Genomic DNA, 23957 nt, shown 5'->3' with positions numbered 1-23957 from the left:
CAGCCCTACTTATAGCCCAGGGTGCTCTGGGAGCAATCAGCTCAATCTCCCACATGCGTGCGCTTTGGCTCCTTAAGTCTGGACTGAGCTCACGAGCACACCCTGGTGGTCACTGTGGAACAGGACAGCCGCATGTGCAGACATCTCTGGAGAGAAGGGCGTTGACTGAATGGAAGGAGTTCGTGGTCAGTGACCACGGACGTTACAAGATGTATGTCTATACACTTTATACGGGTCTTAGCTTAAGACGGTGGCCACCCGTGGCCCAACAAATTTGCTATAATTTACGTCAAACACTGGCGTCAATTATAGCGGGAATTCTACGCCAGCTACAGATTTTCCTTTCTGGGGCACGGACAGCCAGAGATGCGCGTTTATTAAGGGTCGTGCACACTTTCCTTCGGCGCTCTTTATAATGGGACGTAATAAGTCCCCCCATGTGTATTAGAGCGTTGCAGAACTTGTCATAATGCAGTAAGTAAAGGGCAAACACAGCGTTACTGAATGGTGAGGGATCGAGGCCCAAATGCTTTATTCACGGAAGCCTGATTTTGATCTCTTTACGCTGTGACATTTGCCGCCATTTCTCCGTTGTTGGATACATCATATATGTTCGCTGTCGTTGTACCCGTGCTCAGTCATCCTCTTCTTGGTCGGGCTCCTTCGTTCCTGGGGCCCGTTGCTGCCGCGGTTTGCAGGCCTCTTTCTCCTCACTCTCCTCTGACTGCTCATTCTCCAGAATATACTTGATCACATTCTCATCTGTCTGGGTCATGTCCAGGCAGCGGCACGGAGAGGCGCTGACGACAAACGAGGGGCCCCAGGCGCTCTGACACAAGTCTGTGCCGTTCCCGTACATCTGGTCAGAGAGGACAAATGGTGGTTAGAGGAGCGAGGAGACAGAACAGCGGCTACTTTATGGTCCCTGCGCACATTATACGGATATTACTAGATCATAGGGGCAACCTGTGCAGCTGTATAAGGGCCCATAATGTAGGGGCCACGGTCTATTAGATTTCATGTATCGGACTGAGCTGATGAACGCCAGCGCTCACAATTACTGGGGGATTGTTAGAGAAACCTATGGGGGTGCTCTATAAAAGGGGCCCATATACTGTTCTTGCACAAGGGGCCCCTGCTCTTTTTGTCTGGACCAGAGTTCATCACGATATAATGGCCCCAGTACAACCCAAGGAGACTAATCCCAAGGCTGGAACCCACACAGTCCTAGTCCTGCTCGCAGCTGAGGGTTCGCTACAATTGTATTTAGTCTATACAATCATTTGTGAGATAAACACAGCTGCAACACAAATCTCTCCCCTGTCCTGGACTCCAGACCGATACATTTTACCTTACATTGTAACAAACTATCAGAATAGGAGAGCTGCTGATATATGGAGGACTGTCTACACTGATACATAGCTAAAAAACAACAACACCTCAGCTGTGAGAAGTATTGTGTCATGAAAGGGTTTTAGCCTCTGGATAGAAACAATCAATGTTTCAATCTACTGACAGCAAGCACAGATCTTGAAAATTGTGAGAAATGAAATAGGGAGGGGCAGATTTATGAATAATGGCTTACAGTTGGATCTAGAGATGCTGGACTTGAAAACGCGTCTTTTTTTTTTCAGTGACGTTCACGCTGTTTGATAGATTTGGCGCACGTTAGACTCCGTTCACTTCTTTACGCCTATTGGAGGGTGCTCTTTAGACCAGTGTTTTGCGCCGCGGTGATAAATCCGGCACATTTCATGATTCTACAAATCCACGGCTGAATTCTAAGTATGTGACCGACGTGGCGAGTGCGTCTCATACGCAATAAAACGTAATCCATCTGCCAAAAGTCAACAGGAAAGTTTCAGCAGTCATGTGACCTGGATGAGCTGACAATCAGCCTGAGCGACTGTCCTGCTTATGTGGCGGAGGGGCCCCCTCATATACCAGGTCCGGGGGTGACTACACCCCCTGCACCCCCTCCATACCGTCAGCAGAATAAAGGAGCCACCAATAGCAGCTCGTAATACAATTCCCCAATGTCAGAGCGACCAGTGACATCCGCACTCTCATCATACTGGAAATGGTGGTTCCATTCACTGACCACAGTTCTATTCATTGCCCCCAGTACTCCAGGCTGCCTCTCCCAGCACCTGACACTATCGGGGAGGCCACGTGGCTGCGGAGAGACGGCGACCCACAGAGGATAAGAATAGACTGCGGATAAGTGTAATATAAGAGTCTGCAGCGCGGCCCCTCCCTCGGATAATACCGCACGTTACCGCGCTGGCAGCCAAAGCCGTTATTCTGGTCCAAGACCGGAGCCAAGACACACAGGACACTTCCTCCTCCAGAGTCACACGCTGCGGCACGGGGGCGCTCTGTATCATGTAACCCCCCCCCCCCCAGTCTGCAGAATGTTATATATACAGAAACAGGAAGAATAAAAACACTGCAAGAAAGCGGGAGGAACTCCACCCGGAGCCCCACAGATTGCAGCCGCGGGCAGGCGGGCATATTGCCATCACCCAGCTGTGCAAGGAACAGATATAACTAAGAAACAGCTAAAAAGGATTTACTACGTGAGGTTCAGAGTCCGCACAACACAGGACGGCGCTGACAAGACCACGGAAATGTCCACGTGCTCATATATTATCTCATTATTGTCTGGAGACAGGAGCAGAAATACACCACCTATAAAGGAGCTCCCCGACTGGACTACGGGGTGATCAGCTGATATGCAGGGGCGGGCGGTCCATACAGCGGTGATAAATACAGCGCCGCCCAGCAGAGGATCCGCGGGGGCCCAGGCTCTGAAATAATAATAAGCCGCGGAGGTCCAGCAGAAGACACCGCCGTCTGGAGCAATCACAGCCCCCGGGGTCTATGGGACAGAAGAAAAGATTCTGATGAATTTATAAGCGGACGAGTAAATGTTCAGTATAGATGGGGGGCCGAGGAAGCTGTCCAACACTGCAGAGCACCAATATGTGCAGTATGACCCCCTAATGTGTAGTATGACCCCCTAATGGGCAGTATGACCCCCCACTAAAGTGCAGTATGACCCCCCCCCCTAATGGGCAGTATGACCCTCTAATGTGTAGTATGACCCCCCACTAATGTTCAGTATGACCCCCCTAATGGGCAGTATGACCCCCCACTAAAGTGCAGTATGACCCCCCTAATGGGCAGTATGACCCACTAATGTGCAGTATGACCCTCTAATGTGTAGTATGACCCCCCACTAATGTTCAGTATGACCCCCCCCCCCACACTAATGTGCAGTATGACCCCCCCCCCCCCCACACTAATGTGCCGTACGACGCCCTAACGTGCAGTATCACCCCCCCCCCCCCCCCCCTAGTGTGCAGTATGATAATCTGCAGAATATATCACTATGTATCTGTCAGGAGGTAGAGGAGCAATGTTCTGCAGATCTGTAGAGAGGTCAGTGGTGTAATAATCTGCAGGATATATCACTATGTATCTGTCAGGAGGTAGAGGAGCAATGTTCTGCAGATCTGTAGAGAGGTCAGTGGTGTAATAATCTGCAGGATATATCACTATGTATCTGTCAGGAGGTAGAGGAGCGATGTTCTGCAGATCTCTGGAGAGGTCAGTGGTGTAATAATCTGCAGGATATATCACTATGTATCTGTCAGGAGGTAGAGGAGCGATGTTCTGCAGATCTGTAGAGAGGTCAGTGGTGTAATAATCTGCAGGATATATCACTATGTATCTGTCAGGAGGTAGAGGAGCGATGTTCTGCAGATCTGTAGAGAGGTCAGTGGTGTAATAATCTGCAGGATATATCACTATGTATCTGTCAGGAGGTGGAGGAGCAATGTTCTGCAGATCTGTAGAGAGGTCAGTGGTGTAATAATCTGCAGGATATATCACTATGTATCTGTCAGGAGGTAGAGGAGCAATGTTCTGCAGATCTGTAGAGAGGTCAGTGGTGTAATAATCTGCAGGATATATCACTATGTATCTGTCAGGAGGTAGAGGAGCGATGTTCTGCAGATCTGTAGAGAGGTCAGTGGTGTAATAATCTGCAGGATATATCACTATGTATCTGTCAGGAGGTGGAGGAGCAATGTTCTGCAGATCTGTAGAGAGGTCAGTGGTGTAATAATCTGCAGGATATATCACTATGTATCTGTCAGGAGGTAGAGGAGCAATGTTCTGCAGATCTGTAGAGAGGTCAGTGGTGTAATAATCTGCAGGATATATCACTATGTATCTGTCAGGAGGTAGAGGAGCGATGTTCTGCAGATCTGTAGAGAGGTCAGTGGTGTAATAATCTGCAGGATATATCACTATGTATCTGTCAGGAGGTGGAGGAGCAATGTTCTGCAGATCTGTAGAGAGGTCAGTGGTGTAATAATCTGCAGGATATATCACTATGTATCTGTCAGGAGGTAGAGGAGCAATGTTCTGCAGATCTGTAGAGAGGTCAGTGGTGTAATAATCTGCAGGATATATCACTATGTATCTGTCAGGAGGTAGAGGAGCGATGTTCTGCAGATCTGTAGAGAGGTCAGTGGTGTAATAATCTGCAGGATATATCACTGTATCTGTCAGGAGGTAGGGGGGAGATGAGGGTCTGGGGGTCGTTTGCCCCCTCGCAGCCGGACTCTCTCTTTCCTGGGTCCCGCTGGCGAGAGATCACTCAGTAAACTGCTGGCACGGATCGCTACAGAACAAACTAATTCTAATGTTATGACATGAGAGACGCAGCCAAGACGGAGCTGACGAGCGATATAAACAGTGGGGGCTGATGAAGAAACACATTAAATCTTAATATCTGTTAATGACATTTTCCCAGAAGAAGCTGAACGGGTTCCCACCGCGCAGAAGAGCCGTGAACCCCGGGGTGACCCTTCCCCATAGACTGGGGTATCGGGGTAATGATGTTTAATATGAGGAGGGATGTGCGGAGATTATCAGCAGGAGCGTCAGCGCAGCTTCCCGGGGGCGAGACACATTTATGTCGATTTGAGCCTCTGCTCGTGTGTCGGGTTCAGTTCCCAGCAAAGACTTCAGAGTCTGGTAAAGACGACATCGCTGGGGGGCGTCCAGGCCGTATCCAGGAGAAATCTGCTGCTGGCCCATAAGACCGAGTTCACACAGAGTTTTTTGCAGGCAGATTTTGAATTGCCAGCCTTGTTTTGAAGCATTTTTCTTGCGTTCTTTGCAGTGTTTTTTTGCCCACGGCCGTTGAATCGAATGCAAAAAACTGCGGCCAAAAACCACTGCAAAAAACGCTCATAACGAGCGTCGCATGTTTTTCTATGCGCTTTTTTTTTCTGCGAGCGGGCAAAAGCTACCTGAGAAAGAAAACAAACTATGCCTCGCATTGGGGGTGATTTGGTTCGGTTTCCGCATCAAGATCAGCATCTTAAAACGCAGTGTGAACTGACCCCAGCGGTTAGGTTTTCTACTGATGATAGGATCCTATGACCCGGGATCAGGGGGAAGGGTCTCCTGACGCGCACATTCCTTTATTCCACTTCTTATCTTTAGTGGATGTGACTCACGCAGCACGAGCCCCTCCCACTTCCTCTGGAAAAGATCTTGGGCGCTGCAGAGTCAGCGGAGGACTGGCCAATGTCTGAGAGCTGTGCCCCCCACCACGCTGCTCCACGTATAGCATGTCCTGGTGCCCACTCACTGGCAGCTGAATCACCCCCGGCCTGTGCCCAGGAATAAGGCTCTGTTCACACGCCGAGCAAAACACGTCTGAAAATACGCAGCCGGTTCAAGGGAAAACAGCTTTGTATTTTCAGACGTTTTTTAAGCCACTCACGTTTTTCGCAGCGTTTTTTACGGGAGTTTTTCTATAGAGTCAATGAAAAACGGCTCCAAAAACGGCTCAAGAAGTGACATGCACTTTTTTTTCGTGGGTGTTTTTTTATGCGCCCGTTTTTCAAAATGGGCGTGTAAAAAAAAAAACACGCCCCGTTGGAACAGAGCACCGTTTTCCCCATTGAAATCAATGGGCAGAAGTTTGGAGACGTTCTGCTTCCGATTTTTCGGCCCGAAAAACGGCCGAAAATAAGCCGTGTGAACATTCCCTGAAAGGAGTGAACGACCTGCTCCGTCCATTGCATCTTTGTGGTGTTTTTCCGTGCAGTGACTGAAGCAGGGTAACGCAGGTAATGCAGCACTAAAGCCATCATGACCCTGATACATTGTAACGAGTTTCTGCTATAAAGATGACCTGCAGCTTGTGGGCTCCTCCCAGGCTCTGCCTTCTTCCTCTTCATCATCGTGACAATGTGATCAGATATTTCTCCTCCGCCCTTCGCTTGTCTCATGTCTGTACGTCAGAGTCAGATAAATAATCAACTAAGAATGCGGACGACGGGCCCGACGCCACCACTGGGGGCAGGATTCTACACCTGTCAAGATGTCACCAGCCAGCAAATACCACATGACCAAACCTGGTGTAATAATAAGGGGCGGAGCAACAGGTACAAAGTCTCATGACACAGAAGTAGCAAAAGACATCATGTAATCGCAGTAGGCGGAGTTATCTCTCTATACTGACAAATACATCACTTGTTATACATTGTGACATCATAAGAGATAGAGCCCGGAGATGTCACTTATGGTGGAGCCTCAGATCGCATGCATCTCTCTCTACTAGAAGTACTTCATTACTATAGAGTGAAGATTATACAGTGATGTCATCATATACAGGGACTTGTGATGTCACTTATGGTGGAGCCTCAGATCGCATGCATCTCTCTACTAGAAGTACTTCATTACTATAGAGTGGAGATTATACAGTGATGTCATCATATACAGGGACTTGTGATGTCACTTATGGTGAAGCCTCAGATCGCATGCATCACTCTCTATACTAGAAGTACTTCATTACTATAGAATGGAGATTATACAGTGATGTCATCATATACAGGGACTTGTGATGTCACTTATGGTGGAGCCTCAGATCGCATGCATCTTTCTCTACTAGAAGTACTTCATTACTATAGAGTGGAGATTATACAGTGATGTCATCATATACAGTGACTTGTGATGTCACTTATGGTGGAGCCTCAGATCGCATGCATCTTTCTCTACTAGAAGTACTTCATTACTATAGAGTGAAGATTATACAGTGATGTCATCATATACAGGGACTTGTGATGTCACTTATGGTGGAGCCTCAGATCGCATGCATCTCTCTACTAGAAGTACTTCATTACTATAGAGTGGAGATTATACAGTGATGTCATCATATACAGGGACTTGTGATGTCACTTATGGTGAAGCCTCAGATCGCATGCATCACTCTCTATACTAGAAGTACTTCATTACTATAGAATGGAGATTATACAGTGATGTCATCATATACAGGGACTTGTGATGTCACTTATGGTGGAGCCTCAGATCACATGCATCTCTCTCTACTAGAAGTACTTCATTACTATAGAGTGGAGATTATACAGTGATGTCATCATATACAGGGACTTGTGATGTCACTTATGGTGGAGCCTCAGATCGCATGCATCTTTCTCTACTAGAAGTACTTCATTACTATAGAGTGGAGATTATACAGTGATGTCATCATATACAGTGATGTGTGATGGGGTTTTCCAGTTGCTAAATGATCCTCAGCTGCCCCCGCACGTTACCTGGTTGTATGGGATACAATCATTCCTGCAGTGGTTCCCATTGTCATCTATTATCCAGTCAGTAATAAAGTTGTGTGTGCAGACCAGGTCCGACTTGCAAGCCTCAAACCTGAGCGTGAGAGATGACATCACACATTAATAGAGAGAACACAATACGGACACGCACTAGTGATGACTAGGGAGGGTTCAGGATCTATTTCAGAGGGGTTCAGGTGGGCTATGGCTCCTGCATTACAGACCTGTTCAGCACTTGGGGATGTTCACACGGCTTATTTTCGGCTGTTTTTTGGGCAGTAAATGACCGAAAAATCAGAAGCAGAACGCCTCCAAACATCTGCCTATTGATTTCAATGGGAAAAACGGTGTTCTGTTCCGACGGGGCGGTTTTTTACGTGGCTGTTTTGAAAAACGATTGAGTAAAAAAACGCCCGCGAAAAAGAAGTGCATGTTTTCGGAGCCGTTTTTCATTGACTCTATAGAAAATACACTCCAAAAACGGCCGTAAAAAATGCAACGAAAAACGCTTGTTAAAAACCGTTTGAAAATCAGGAGCTATTTTCCCTTGAACCAGCTCCGTATTTTCAGAATTTTTTTGCTAAGCGTGTGAACAGAGCCTTAATATGACGTCACTCAGGGAACAGACAATATCTGCGTACGGTATAATACATGATGACGTCAGAGGTGTGTTCATCCGAGCGCAGTGGGGGGGGGGGGACATGTCTCAGACTCTCTCCATACACAAGTCTGAGACAGCGGCAGCCATCCTGGATATCAGACAACAGGGACTGGAACGTGGGAACGGAGCCAGAAATAAGAAGGAGACCACCAGGTGCTTTATGTTAACTTTAATTTTGCAGTTTAAATTGAATGTTAATTGTTTTTGAGTGGCGGGTTGCTTTACTGAAAAAGGCTGCTCATGAATATTCATCAGCTGTTCTGTCCTCGTCCAGCCTTAGAATACGTCATTTAGCAGCTTTATCTACTTGCTGACAGCTGTTTGGCTTATCATGAGTTTTCAGTGCTTAGCAACAGTAAATATGATTGATCAAAGCCCTGGCCAAGGTCACTAAGCTCCGCCCCATAGACTTGCTTAGGGATAGCCACACCCCATAGACTCATTCATGCTGATTAACATTTCCTAAAATATAGAACAAGGGGAATTTTAAAAGTAAGAGATGATGATTTTTGCCCATAACTTGGTGATGAATGCTCTGTGAAGCGGATATGGAAAAAATATATATATATTAAACCATGATGATTGGTGAGGGACCCTTCAAATCTATTGACCAGCTTTGCCATAAGTGGATACAGCGCATGTCACATGCTGAATGGTTCATGTTTTCTCCAGTCAGTGTCTGTTATACATGAGTCAATCACTGGCTCCACGAGGCCCTCACCAGTCATTATCGTCTTCTTAAAGGTGCGGCTTATAAATAATATTCTTTTTAAAGTGTCATTCCCCTTTAAGTAGTGCAAAAATCCTGACCCTTTTCCTAGAAGCCTTTATAGTAATAGATCTAAAGACAAGGTCCCTACAGACCAACACTTACCAACCATCACAGAAGGACTGACACAGAGGCACGCCCTGAAAGGCAGCAGAAATGTTGGGGTGAACCCAGTGTTCAACGAGTGGGGAGCACTGGTAGAAACACTCAATCTTCTTTGTATAATCCTCACATCTGAAACACAGAATCAAGAAATCACATGTAACATAAAGTACTGGACAAACCAAGGGAACGTGCAGGCCAGAGGCGTAACTTGAAGCTTCTGGGCCCCAAAGCAAAAATTGTAACAAGGCCAATGCACCCCATATAATTAAACCCCAGCAGGTGATGCAGCTCCCGTAGAGTAACATATTAACATTCTGCCTGTAGTCACCACTAGGCGGAGCTCACTACATACATATTTATATACAGCTCCCATAGAGTTATATGATAAAATTCTGCTGCCTGCAGTCACCACTAGAGGGAGCTCACTATACAGATATATACAGCTCCCAAAAAGTTACATGATAACATTCTGCTGCCTATAGAAATTACTAGGGGGAGTTCATTACGTATAGATTTATACCGCTCCCATAGAGTTACCCAATAAGATTCTACTAACTGCAGCCATCACTAGAGGAAGCTCACTACATACAGATATATACAGCTCTGATAGAGTTGCATGATACCATTCTGCTACCTGCAGTCACCACTAGGGGGAGCTCACCAATTTAGGAGCATAGAGCCCCATAGTCAGCTATCCTTCTCACCCTTGGCTTTCCTGCTGCAGGACGCTCATCTCCCCTGCCCACAACCCTACCAAACACTTGTCCCCCTGCCCCACCCTTGGCTCCTTTACCCCACACTTGGCCTCCTTGCTACACACTTGGCTCCACTCTTAGGTGAGGCAGGTTTAGAGTTATTTCTGTGATCTGGTACAGAGCAGGTGATGATAATTTTGCTGGTGGAGTCACAGTGTACATACATTACATTACTTATCCTAAGTTACATCCTGTGTTATACTGCAGAGCTGAACTCACTATTCTGCTGGTGGAGTCACTGTGTACATACATTACATTACTTATTCTGTACTGATCCTGATTTACATCCTGTATTATACTCCAGAGCCGCACTCACTATTCTGCTGGTGGAGTCACTGTGTACATACATTACATTACTTATCCTGTATTGATCCTGAGTTACATCCTGTATTATACTCCAGAGCTGCACTCATTATTCTGCTGGGGGAGTCACTGTGTACATACATTACAGTACTTATCCTGTACTGATCCTGAGTTACATCCTGTATTATACTCCAGAGCTGCACTCAATATTCTGCTGGTGGAGTCACTGTGTACATACATTACATTACTTATCCTGTACTGATCCTGAGTTACATCCTGTATTATACTCCAGAGCTGCACTCACTATTCTGCTGGTGGAGTCACTGTGTACATACATTACATTACTTATCCTGTACTGATCCTGAGTTACATCCTGTATTATACTCCAGAGGTGCACTCACTATTCTGCTGGTGGAGTCACTGTGTATATACATTACATTACTTATCCTGTACTGATCCTGAGTTACATCCTGTATTATACTCCAGAGCTGTACTCACTATTCTGCTGGTGGAGACACTGTGTACATACATTACATTACTTATCCTGAGTTACTTCCTGTATTATACTCCAGAGCTGCACTCACTATTCTGCTGGTGGAGTCACTGTGTACATACATTACAGTACTTATCCTGTACTGATCCTGGGTTACATTCTGTATTATACTCCAGAGGTGCACTCACTATTCTGCTGGTGGAGTCACTGTGTATATACATTACATTACTTATCCTGTACTGATCCTGAGTTACATCCTGTATTGTACTCCAGAGCTGCACTCACTATTCTGCTGGTAGAGTCACTGTGTACATACATTACTTCTCCTGTACTGATCCTGAGTTATATCCTGTATTATACTCCAGAGCTGTACTCACTATTCTGCTGGTGGAGACACTGTGTGCATACATTACATTACTTATCCTGAGTTACTTCCTGTATTATACTCCAGAGCTGCACTCACTATTCTTCTGGTGGAATCACTGTGTACATACATTACATTACTTATTCTGTACTGATCCTGATTTATATCCTGTATTATACTCCACAGCTGCACTCACTATTCTGCTGGTGGAGTCACTGTGTACATACATTACATTACTTCTCCTGTACTGATCCTGAGTCACATCCTGTATTATACTCCAGAGCTGCACTCACTATTTTGCTGGTGGAGTCACTGTGTACATACATTACATTACTTATCCTGTACTGATCCTGAGTTACATCCTGTATTATACTTCAGAGCTGCACTCACTATTGTGCTGGTGGAGTTAGTGTGTACATACATGACATTACTTATACTGTACTGATCCTGAGTTATATCCTTTATAATACTCCAGAGCTGCACTCACTATTCTGCTGGTGGAGTCACTGTGTACATACATTGCTTATCCTGTACTGATCCAGAGTTACATCCTGTATTATACTCCAGAGCTGCACTCACTATTCTGCTGGTGGAGTCACTGTGTACGTACATTGCTTATCTTGTACTGATGCGGAGTTACATCCTGTATTATACTCCAGAGCTGCACTCACTATTCTGCTGGTGGAGTCACTGTGTACATACATTGCTTATCTTGTACTGATGCGGAGTTACATCCTGTATTATACTCCAGAGCTGCACTCACTATTCTGCTGGTGGAGTCACTGTGTACATACATTACATTACTTATTCTGTACTGATCCTGAGTTATATCCTGTATTATACTCCAGAGCTGCACTCACTATTCTGCTGGTGGAGTCACTGTGTACATACATTACATTACTGATCCTGTACTGATCCTGAGTTATATCCTGTATTATACTCCAGAGCTGCACTCACTATTCTGCTGGTGGAGTCACTGTGTATATACATTACATTACTTATCCTGTACTGATCCTGAGTTACATCCTGTATTATACTCCAGAGCTGCACTCACTATTCTGCTGGTGAAGTCACTGTGTACATACATTATATTACTGATCCTGAGTTACATCCTGTATTATACTCCAGAGCTGTACTCACTATTCTGCTGGTGGAGTCACTGTATACATACATTACATTACTTATCCTGTACTGATCCTGAGTTACATCCTGTATTATACTTCAGAGCTGCACTCACTATTCTGCTGGTGGAGTCACTGTGTATATACATTACATTACTTATCCTGTACTGATCCTGAGTTACATCCTGTATTATACTCCAGAGCTGCACTCACTATTCTGCTGGTGAAGTCACTGTGTACATACATTATATTACTGATCCTGAGTTACATCCTGTATTATACTCCAGAGCTGTACTCACTATTCTGCTGGTGGAGTCACTGTGTACATACATTACATTACTTATCCTGTACTGATCCTGAGTTACATCCTGTATTATACACCAGAGCTGCACTCACTATTCTGCTGGTGGAGCCACTGTATACATACATTACATTACTTATCCTGTACTGATCTTGAGTTACATCCTGTATTATACTCCAGAGCTGCGCTCTTGTTTCATCAGAATACATTGACCCTGCTCCTGAGTCAGCAGGCATCCTTTCATTCTGGGGATCAGTCAGGACCTCTTAGCCTCCTGAACACATCTGAGGTTGGATGCATTGAGCTGCTGCCACCTGATTGACTGACAAAATATTTTCATTAATGAGCAGGTGGACAGGTGACCCCATAGAGTGGGCGCTTTGTGACTTCTGACCTCTAAAGATCTGCAGAACATTTCTCTAGGCAGTTCAGGTTTACTTTTGAGGAGAGGAACTGCACCTGAGAGGCCACCAATCCGCTACTAAACCTCAACTGATCCGACTTGTGTAACTTGTGGTTGTTTCCTGCCTGTTATTTGCTGTGTATAGGAGATCTGACAGGTAGAATGGCCACTTACGTCTTGCTCAGGTTCCCACATCGGTTCCAGTAATAATTATCCACCTGAATAAGCGGAGACGAAGAAAGCTTCTCAGTGAAGTTGGTGTGACAGCAGGAGGCTAGGAGGCAGAGAAATCTATCATGAGCATGTGACTGATATATACAGGAGGAGGGAGAGGTGATATATATATACAGGAGGAGGGAGAGGTGATATATATACAGGAGGAGGGAGAGGGGATATATATACAGGAGGAGGGAGAGGTGATATATATATATACAGGAGGAGGGAGAGGTGATATATATACAGGAGGAGGGAGAGGTGATATATATATATACAGGAGGAGGGAGGGGTGATATATATACAGGAGGAGGGAGAGGTGATATATATACAGGAGGAGGGAGAGGTGATATATATACAGGAGGAGGGAGAGGTGATATATATACAGGAGGAGGGAGAGGTGATATATATATATACAGGAGGATGGAGGGGTGATATATATACAGGAGGAGGGAGAGGTGATATATATACAGGAGGAGGGAGAGGTGATATATATACAGGAGGAGGGAGAGGTGATATATATACAGGAGGAGGGAGAGGTGATATATATACAGGAGGAGGGAGAGGTGATATATATATACAGGAGGAGGGAGAGGTGATATATATACAGGAGGAGGGAGAGGTGATATATATACAGGAGGAGGGAGAGGTGATATATATACAGGAGGAGGGAGAGGTGATATATATACAGGAGGAGGGAGAGGTGATATATATACAGGAGGAGGGAGAGGTGATATATATATACAGGAGGAAGGAGAGGTGATATATATATATACAGGAGGAGGGAGAGGTGATATATATATACAGGAGGAGGGAGAGGTGATATATATATACAGGAGGAGGGAGAGGTGATATATATACAGGAGGAAGGAGAGGTGATATATATATACAGGAGGAGGGAGAGGTGATATATATACAGGAGGAAGGAGAGGTGATATATATACAGGAGGAGGGAGAGGTGATATATATACAGGAGGAGGGAGAGGTGATATATATACAGGAGGAGGGAGAGGTGATATATATATACAGGAGGAGGGAGAGGTGATATATATATACAGGAGGAAGGAGAGGTGATATATATATATACAGGAGGAGGGAGAAGTGATATATATACAGGAGGAGGGAGAGGTGATATATATATACAGGAGGAGGGAGAGGTGATATATATATACAGGAGGAGGGAGAGGTGATATATATATACAGGAGGAGGGAGAGGTGATATCTATATACAGGAGGAGGGAGAGGTGATATATATACAGGAGGAGGGAGAGGTGATATATATACAGGAGGAGGGAGAGGTGATATATATACAGGAGGAGGGAGAGGTGATATATATATATATATACAGGAGGAAGGAGAGGTGATATATATACAGGAGGAGGGAGAGGTGATATATATACAGGAGGAGGGAGAGGTGATATATATATATACAGGAGGAAGGAGAGGTGAGATATATATATATATATATATATATAGGAGGAGGGAGAGGTGATATATTATACAGGAGGAGGGAGAGGTGATATATATACAGGAGGAGGGAGAGGTGATATATATACAGGAGGAGTGAGAGGTGATATATATACAGGAGGAGGGAGAGGTGATATATATATACAGGAGGAAGGAGCGGTGATATATATACAGGAGGAGGGAGAGGTGATATATATACAGGAGGAGGGAGAGGTGATATATATATATACAGGAGGAAGGAGAGGTAATATATATACAGGAGGAAGGAGAGGTGATATATATACAGGAGGAGGGAGAGGTGATATATATATATACACACAGGAGGAGGGAGAGGTGATATATATATATACACACAGGAGGAGGGAGAGGTGATATATATATATATATATATATACAGGAGGAAGGAGAGGTGAGATATATATATATATATATATATATATATATATACACACAGGAGGAAGGAGAGGGGATATATATATATACATACTTGTCCTTCTCCATGAATTAGAAGATCATCAGAAAGTTCATTTATTTCAGTAATTTCATATTCTATAGATTCATCACACACAGAGGGATCTCGTATATTCTATAGATTCATCACACACAGAGGGATCTCGTATATTCTATTCGTATATTCTATTCGTATATTCTATAGGTTCATCACACAGAGGGGTCTCATATATTCTATAGATTAATCACACACAGAGGGATCTCATATTCTATAGATTCATCACACACAGAGGGATCTCATATATTCTATAGATTCATCACACACAGAGGGATCTCATATATTCTATAGATTCATCACACACAGAGGGATCTCATATATTCTATAGATTCATCACACACAGAGGGATCTCATATTCTATAGATTCATCACACACAGAGGGATCTCATATATTCTATAGATTCATCACACACAGAGGGATCTCGTATATTCTATAGATTCATCACACACAGAGGGATCTCATATATTCTATAGATTCATCAGACACAGAGGGATCTCATATATTCTATAGATTCATCAGACACAGAGGGATCTCATATTCTATAGATTCATCACACAGAGGGATCTCATATATTCTATAGATTCATCACACACAGAGGGATCTCATATATTCTATAGATTCATCACACACAGAGGGATCTCATATATTCTATAGATTCATCACACACAGGGATCTCATATATTCTATAGATTCATCACACGCAGAGGGATCTCATATTCTATAGATTCATCACACACAGAGGGATCTCATATATTCTATAGATTCATCACACACAGAGGGATCTCATATTCTATAGATTCATCACACACAGAGGGATCTCATATATTCTATAGATTCATCACACACAGAGGGATCTCATATATTCTATAGATTCATCACACACAGAGGGATCTCATATTCTATAGATTCATCACACACAGGGATCTCGTATATTCTATAGATTCATCACACACAGAGGGATCTCGTATATTCTATAGATTCATCACACACAGAGGGATCTCATATATTCTATAGATTCATCACACACAGAGGGATTTTTTCTTGTAATGTTGATGATTATGGGAACAGTTACTGAAAACCCAAAATTTAGTGTCTCAGAAGATGAGAATATTATATAAGCCCAATATCAGAGATGATTTTTATACAGAAATGTCGTCCTACTGAGAAGTCTGTCCAGTATCTGCCCCCAATACTCGTCCGGGCTCCGACTCTGCATGAATTACTGCATCAATGCTGCGTGGCATGGGGGTGATCAGCCTGTGCACTGCTGAGGTGGTATCAATGCGGCGTGGCACAGAGGCGATCAGCCTGTGGCACTGCTGAGGGGTTATCAATGCGGCGTGGCATGGAGGCGATCAGCCTGTGGCTCTGCTGAGGGGTTATCAATGCGGCGTGGCATGGAGGCGATCAGCCTGTGGCTCTGCTGAGGGGTTATCAATTCGGCGTGGCATGGAGGCGATCAGCCTGTGGCACTGCTGAGGTATTATCAATGCGGCGTGGCTTGGAGGGGATCAGCCTGTGGCACTGCTGAGGTGGTATCAATGCGGCGTGGCACAGAGGCGATCAGCCTGTGGCACTGCTGAGGGGTTATCAATGCGGCGTGGCATGGAGGCGATCAGCCTGTGGCTCTGCTGAGGGGTTATCAATGCGGCGTGGCATGGAGGCGATCAGCCTGTGGCACTGCTGAGGGGTTATCAATGCGGCGTGGCTTGGAGGGGATCAGCCTGTGGCACTGCTGAGGTGTTATCAATGCGGCGTGGCATGGGGGTGATCAGCCTGTGGCCCTGCTGAGGTGTTATCAATGCGGCGTGGCATGGGGCGATCAGCCTGTGGCACTGCTGAGGGGTTATCAATGCGGCGTGGAATGGAGGCGATCAGCCTGTGGCACTGCTGAGGTGTTATCAATGCGGCGTGGCATGGGGGTAATCAGCCTGTGGCACTGCTGGGGTGTTACCAATGCGGTGTGGCATGGGGTGATCAGCCTGTGGCACTGCTGAGGTGTTATCAATGTGGCGTGGCATGGAGGCGATCAGCCTGTGGCTCTGCTGAGGAGTTATCAATGTGGCGTGGCATGGAGGCGATCAGCCTGTGGCTCTGCTGAGGAGTTATCAATGTGGCGTGGCATGGAGGCGATCAGCCGGTGGCACTGATGAGGTGTTATCAATGCGGCGTGGCATGGCGTTGCATTGATAACACCTCAGCAGTGCCACAGGCTAATCGCCTCCATGCCACGTCGTATTGATAACACCTCAGCAGTGCCACAGGCTGATCGCCTCCATGCCACGCCGCATTGATACAGTAATTCATGCAGTGTCGGAGCCCCGACCAAGTATTGGGGCAGATATGACAGTAGGACGACATTTCTGTATTAAAAATCATTTTGAAATTGGGCTTATATAATGTTCTCACAGACAGTAAATTTGGGGTTTTCATTAACTTTTCCCATAATCAACAACCCCTTCAGGACTGAGCCTGTTTTGGCCTTGTGGAAACAGATGATTTTTTCAAATCTGAGTGTGTCGTTTTATGTGGTAATAACTTCGGAATGCTTTTATCAATCCAAGCGATTCTGAGATTGTTTTCTCGTGACATATTGTACTTTATGTTACTAAAAAAATGTGGTCGATAAATTCAATATTTATTTGTGAAAAACTCCAAATTTTAGTGAAAATTTGCAAAATGTAGCAGTTTTCTAAAATTTGAATGTATCTACTTGTAAGCCAGATAGTAATACCACACAAAATAGTTACTAGTTAAAGAGGCTGTCACCAGATTATAAGTGTCCTGTCTCCTACATAATGTGATCAGTGCTGTAATGTAGATAACAGTGGTCCTAGTAATATAGAGGCTGTCACCAGATTATAAGTGTCCCGTCTCCTACATAATGTGATCAGTGCTGTAATGTAGATAACAGTGGTCCTAGTAATAAAGAGGCTGTCACCAGATTATAAGTGCCCTGTCTCCTACATAATGTGATTAGTGCTGTAATGTAGAGAACAGTGGTCCTAGTAATAAAGAGGCTGTCACCAGATTATAAGTGTCCTGTCTCCTTCATAATGTGATCAGTGCTGTAATGTAGATAACAGTGGTTCTAGTAATAAAGCGGCTGTCACCAGATTATGTGTCCTGTCTCATACATAATGTGATCAGCGCTGTAATGTAGAGAACAGTTGTTAGGGATCTGCCAGGTACTTCATCTAGCTACACTCCTGGGATTAATCAATCCACACCTGAGGCCAGACCTGTTCGACTGACACCTTCTCCCACCAACCAGGGTGGCAGGCTCAGGAGTGGGAGAGCCTATCGCGGCCTGGTCTCTCGGAGTTAGCTCCGCCCCCTGCCCTTTATTACCTGCCCTGTGCTCTCCCTCAGTGCCTGTAATTCTTTTGGATTCCTGGCCCCACTGCTGCTTGCTCCAGCCTGCTTCTGCCGTGCTTCTGCCTTGCTGCAGTTCTGCTTGACCTGCTTTGCTTGCCCTGGCTTGCTTCTGTCTCCGTGTCCGCTCGGGTGTACTCACTTCGTCCTGGTCCTGACTGTTCGTTCGCCGCCCCGTTTCCTCGTGGCGTTCCGTGGCTACTGCCCCTTCCCTTGCGTGTTCCCTGTTTGTCTTCCTGTGCACTTAGCCAGCGTAGGGACCGCCGCCCAGTTGTACCTCGTCGCCTAGGGCGGGTCGTTGCAAGTAGGCAGGGACAGGGCGGTGGGTAGATTAGGGCTCACTTTCCCTTCACCTCCTTCCTGCCATTACATAATTACAAGCCCTTACCTAGTCTACCATTTCTCCTACGCTGACGCTATCATGGACCCCCTTGAGACCCTGACCCAGCAGATGCAGGGCCTCTCCCTACAGGTCCAGGCCCTGGCCCAAAGGGTCAATCAGGGTGACGCTGCTTTAGTAGTACCCCTCACCTCACCTCTAGAACCCGACCTCAAGTTACCTGACCGGTTTTCAGGGGACCGTAAGACGTTTCTCTCCTTCCGGGAGAGTTGCAGACTGTATTTTCGCCTAAAGCCCCACTCCTCAGGTTCCGAGAACCAGCGGGTGGGTATCATCATATCCCGACTCCAGGAAGGGCCCCAAGAGTGGGCCTTCTCCTTGGCTCCTGACGCCCCTGAACTTTCCTCTGTTGATCGTTTTTTCTCTGCCCTCGGACTCATTTACGACGAGACTGACAGGACTGCTTTAGCCGAGAGTCAGCTGGTGACCTTACGTCAGGGTAGAAGACCGGTTGAGGAATACTGTTCTGATTTTAGGAAGTGGTGCGTAGCTTCTCAGTGGAACGATCCGGCCCTAAGGTGCCAGTTTAGGTTAGGATTATCTGACGCCCTGAAGGATCTGCTGGTTAGCTACCCCTCGCCTGACTCCCTTGACCAGGTTATGGCCCTAGCAGTACGACTTGACCGACGTCTCAGGGAACGTCAGCTAGAACGCTTCAGTGTGCTCCCCTCTGACTTTTCTGCGATTCCCCCCGAGGTCCCGTCTCCTCGCCCCTCCACGGAGGACTCGGAGGTACCTATGCAACTCGGGGCCTCCATGTCCCCTCGACAACGTAGGGAGTTTCGCAGAATGAATGGTCTCTGCTTCTACTGTGGGGATGACAAGCATCTACTGAACACCTGTCCCAGGCGCAAGAATAAGAAGCCGGGAAACTTCCGCGCCTAAGTGATCATCGGGGAGGTCACTTGGGCGCACAGGTATTTCCCGTTAATGTGAAACGCAATAAAATTTTGCTTCCCTTTCAGGTCTCGTTTGCTGGCCGGTCTGCCACGGGCAGTGCTTTCGTGGATTCTGGCTCATCTGCTAATATCATGTCTGTGGAATTTGCTATGTCTCTAAAGATGCCTTGTATTGATTTACCTTATCCTATCCCTGTAGTAGGAATCGACTCAACACCCCTTGCTAATGGTTATTTTACTCAGCATACTCCTGTTTTTGAACTCCTGGTTGGCTCCATGCATTTGGAGCAGTGCTCTGTACTGGTGATGCAGGGATTATCGTCTGATCTGGTTTTAGGCCTTCCCTGGTTGCAGTTGCATAATCCCACATTTGATTGGAATACTGGGGATCTCACCAAATGGGATAATGAATGTCTGATGTCATGTCTTTCTGTTAACTCTATTTCTCCCCGGGAGGAGGTAAACACACTTCCTGAGTTTGTTCAGGACTTCGCCGATGTGTTTTCTAAGGAGGCCTCCGAGGTGTTGCCCCCCCATAGAGATTACGATTGCGCTATCGATTTGGTGCCTGGTGCCAAGCTTCCTAAGGGTAGGATATTTAATCTTTCATGTCCTGAACGTGAAGCGATGAGGGTGTATATCCAAGAATGCCTGGCCAAGGGTTTCATTCGCCCCTCGACTTCTCCTGTAGGTGCTGGCTTCTTCTTCGTGGGGAAGAAGGATGGTGGTCTTAGGCCGTGCATTGATTATCGTAACCTGAATAAGGTCACCGTAAGGAACCAGTACCCACTTCCTTTGATTCCGGATCTTTTTAATCAGGTTCAGGGAGCCCAATGGTTTTCTAAGTTCGATCTACGGGGGGCATATAACCTTATCCGCATCAAAGAGGGGGATGAGTGGAAAACTGCGTTCAACACACCCGAGGGTCATTTCGAATACCTGGTCATGCCCTTTGGGTTGTGTAATGCCCCTGCTGTCTTCCAGAATTTTATTAATGAAATCCTGAGAGAGTACCTGGGTAATTTTCTTGTTGTGTACCTTGATGACATACTGGTGTTTTCCAAGGACTGGTCCTCCCACGTGGAGCATGTCAGGAAGGTGCTCCAGGTCCTTCGGGAGAATAATCTGTTTGCTAAGACTGAAAAATGTGTCTTTGGGGTACAGGAGATACCATTTTTAGGGCAAATCCTCACTCCTCATGAATTCCGCATGGACCCTGCCAAGGTTCAAGCTGTGGCGGAATGGGTCCAACCTGCCTCCCTTAAGGCGTTACAGTGTTTTTTAGGGTTCGCCAACTATTACAGGAGATTTATTGCCAACTTCTCGGTCGTCGCTAAGCCTCTTACGGACCTTACCCGCAAGGGTGCCGATGTCCTCCATTGGCCCCCTGAGGCCGTCCAGGCCTTTGAGACTCTCAAGAAGTGCTTTATCTCGGCCCCCGTGCTGATTCAGCCCAACCAAGAGGAGCCATTTATTGTGGAGGTTGACGCTTCCGAGGTGGGAGTGGGGGCCGTCCTGTCCCAGGGTACCAGCTCCCTCACCCATCTCCGCCCCTGTGCTTACTTCTCTAGGAAGTTTTCGCCCACGGAGAGTAACTATGATATTGGCAACCGCGAACTTCTAGCCATTAAATGGGCTTTTGAGGAGTGGCGGCACTTCCTGGAGGGGGCCAGACACCAGGTAACGGTCCTTACGGATCACAAGAATCTGGTTTTCCTAGAATCGGCCCGGAGGCTTAATCCTAGACAAGCTCGGTGGGCACTATTCTTTACCAGATTTAATTTCTTGGTTACCTATAGGGCTGGGTCCAAGAATATTAAGGCTGACGCTCTGTCACGTAGTTTCATGGCCAATCCTCCTTCCGAGAAGGATCCCGCTTGTATTTTACCCCCTGGTATAATCGTCTCTGCCACGGATTCTGATTTAGCTTCTGATATCGCGGCTGATCAGGGTGCAGCTCCCGGGAACGTCCCTGGGGACAAACTGTTTGTTCCCCTGCAATACCGGCTGAGGGTACTCAGGGAAAACCATGACTCCGCTCTATCCGGTCATCCTGGCATCTTGGGCACCAAACACCTCATTACCAGAAACTATTGGTGGCCTGGGTTGCCTAAAGATGTTAGGGCTTACGTCGCCGCTTGTGAGGTTTGCGCTAGGTCCAAAACCCCTAGGTCCCGACCTGCGGGCCTACTACGTTCCTTGCCCATTCCCCAGAGACCTTGGACCCATATCTCCATGGATTTTATCACCGATTTGCCTCCATCTCAGGGCAAGTCGGTGGTGTGGGTGGTAGTCGACCGCTTCAGCAAGATGTGCCACTTTGTGCCCCTTAAGAAGCTACCTAACGCCAAGACGTTAGCTTCTTTGTTTGTGAAACACATCCTGCGTCTCCATGGGGCCCCAGTCAATATCGTTTCTGACAGAGGGGTACAATTTGTTTCCTTATTTTGGAGAGCTTTTTGTAAAAAGTTGGAGATTGATCTGTCCTTCTCCTCCGCCTTCCATCCCGAAACCAATGGCCAAACGGAAAGGACCAACCAATCCCTGGAACAATATTTAAGGTGTTTCATCTCTGACTGTCAATTCGATTGGGTCTCATTCCTTCCCCTTGCTGAATTTTCCCTGAATAACCGGGTCAGTAACTCGTCAGGGGTCTCCCCGTTTTTCTGTAATTTCGGGTTTAACCCTAGGTTCTCCTCCGTCTCCCCTGGTTGTTCCAATAATCCTGAGGTAGAGGAGGTTCATCGGGAACTGTGCACTGTCTGGGCCCAGGTTCAGAAGAACCTAGAGGCGTCCCAGAGCGCACAAAAGATTCAGGCGGATAGTAGACGTTCTGCTAACCCCCGGTTTGTCGTCGGGGATTTGGTCTGGTTGTCGTCCAGGAACTTGCGCCTTAAGGTCCCGTCCAGGAAGTTTGCTCCCCGATTTATTGGACCTTATAAGATCATTGAAGTCCTCAACCCTGTATCCTTCCGTCTGGAGCTCCCCCCATCCTTTCGCATACATGACGTCTTCCATGCCTCCCTCCTTAAACGCTGCTCCCCGTCCTGGTCCCCCTCGAGGATACCTCCTGTTCCCGTTCTCACCCCTGAGGGGGTGGAATTCGAGGTGGCCAAGATTATGGACAGTAGGATGGTCCAGGGCTCCCTCCAGTACCTGGTCCATTGGAGAGGATACGGGCCGGAGGAGAGGACTTGGGTACCTGCCCGTGATGTTCACGCTGGGGTATTGATCAGGAGGTTCCACCTCCTCTTCCCCACTAAACCGGGTCCCCTTAGTAAGGGTCCGGTGGCCCCTCATAAAAGGGGGAGTACTGTTAGGGATCTGCCAGGTACTTCATCTAGCTACACTCCTGGGATTAATCAATCCACACCTGAGGCCAGACCTGTTCGACTGACACCTTCTCCCACCAACCAGGGTGGCAGGCTCAGGAGTGGGAGAGCCTATCGCGGCCTGGTCTCTCGGAGTTAGCTCCGCCCCCTGCCCTTTATTACCTGCCCTGTGCTCTCCCTCAGTGCTTGTAATTCTTTTGGATTCCTGGCCCCACTGCTGCTTGCTCCAGCCTGCTTCTGCCGTGCTTCTGCCTTGCTGCAGTTCTGCTTGACCTGCTTTGCTTGCCCTGGCTTGCTTCTGTCTCCGTGTCCGCTCGGGTGTACTCACTTCGTCCTGGTCCTGACTGTTCGTTCGCCGCCCCGTTTCCTCGTGGCGTTCCGTGGCTACTGCCCCTTCCCTTGCGTGTTCCCTGTTTGTCTTCCTGTGCACTTAGCCAGCGTAGGGACCGCCGCCCAGTTGTACCTCGTCGCCTAGGGCGGGTCGTTGCAAGTAGGCAGGGACAGGGCGGTGGGTAGATTAGGGCTCACTTTCCCTTCACCTCCTTCCTGCCATTACAACAGTGGTCCTAGTAATAAAGAGGCTGTCACCACATTATAAGTGGCCTATCTCCTACATAATGTGATCAGCGCTGTAATGTAGAGAACAGTGGTTCTAGTAATAAAGAGGCTCCGTCACCAGATTATAAGTGCCCTATCTCCTATTGTAGGAGACAGGGCACTTATAATGTGGTGACAGCCTCTTTATTACTAGGACCACTGTTATCTACATTACAGCGCCGATCACATTATGTAGGAGACAGGACACTTATAATCTGGTGACAGCCTCTTTATT

At 46.7% G+C, this 23957-nt stretch overlaps 1 protein-coding gene across 2 annotated transcripts in view; it reads right to left on the bottom strand.

The window, feature by feature from the left end:
- Window positions 1-501: 501 nt before the first annotated feature.
- Window positions 502-23957, bottom strand: part of LOC142657516 (riboflavin-binding protein-like) — a 31197-nt gene continuing 7741 nt past the window's right edge. For both annotated transcript variants that reach the window (XM_075832555.1, XM_075832556.1), the window contains exons 3-6: window positions 13105-13204; window positions 9191-9319; window positions 7641-7749; window positions 502-859 (exon numbers count right to left, since the gene is read on the bottom strand). In XM_075832555.1, the coding sequence (XP_075688670.1) occupies window positions 635-859; window positions 7641-7749; window positions 9191-9319; window positions 13105-13204 (563 nt within the window). In that variant the 3' untranslated portion in view covers window positions 502-634. The remainder of the gene's footprint in view (window positions 860-7640; window positions 7750-9190; window positions 9320-13104; window positions 13205-23957) is intronic.

This window comes from Rhinoderma darwinii, chromosome 7 (assembly GCF_050947455.1).
Source record: "Rhinoderma darwinii isolate aRhiDar2 chromosome 7, aRhiDar2.hap1, whole genome shotgun sequence".
NCBI lineage: Eukaryota > Metazoa > Chordata > Amphibia > Anura > Rhinodermatidae > Rhinoderma > Rhinoderma darwinii.
The sequence above is the reverse complement of the archived record's forward strand: the minus strand, read 5'-3'. Positions and strand labels throughout refer to the sequence as shown.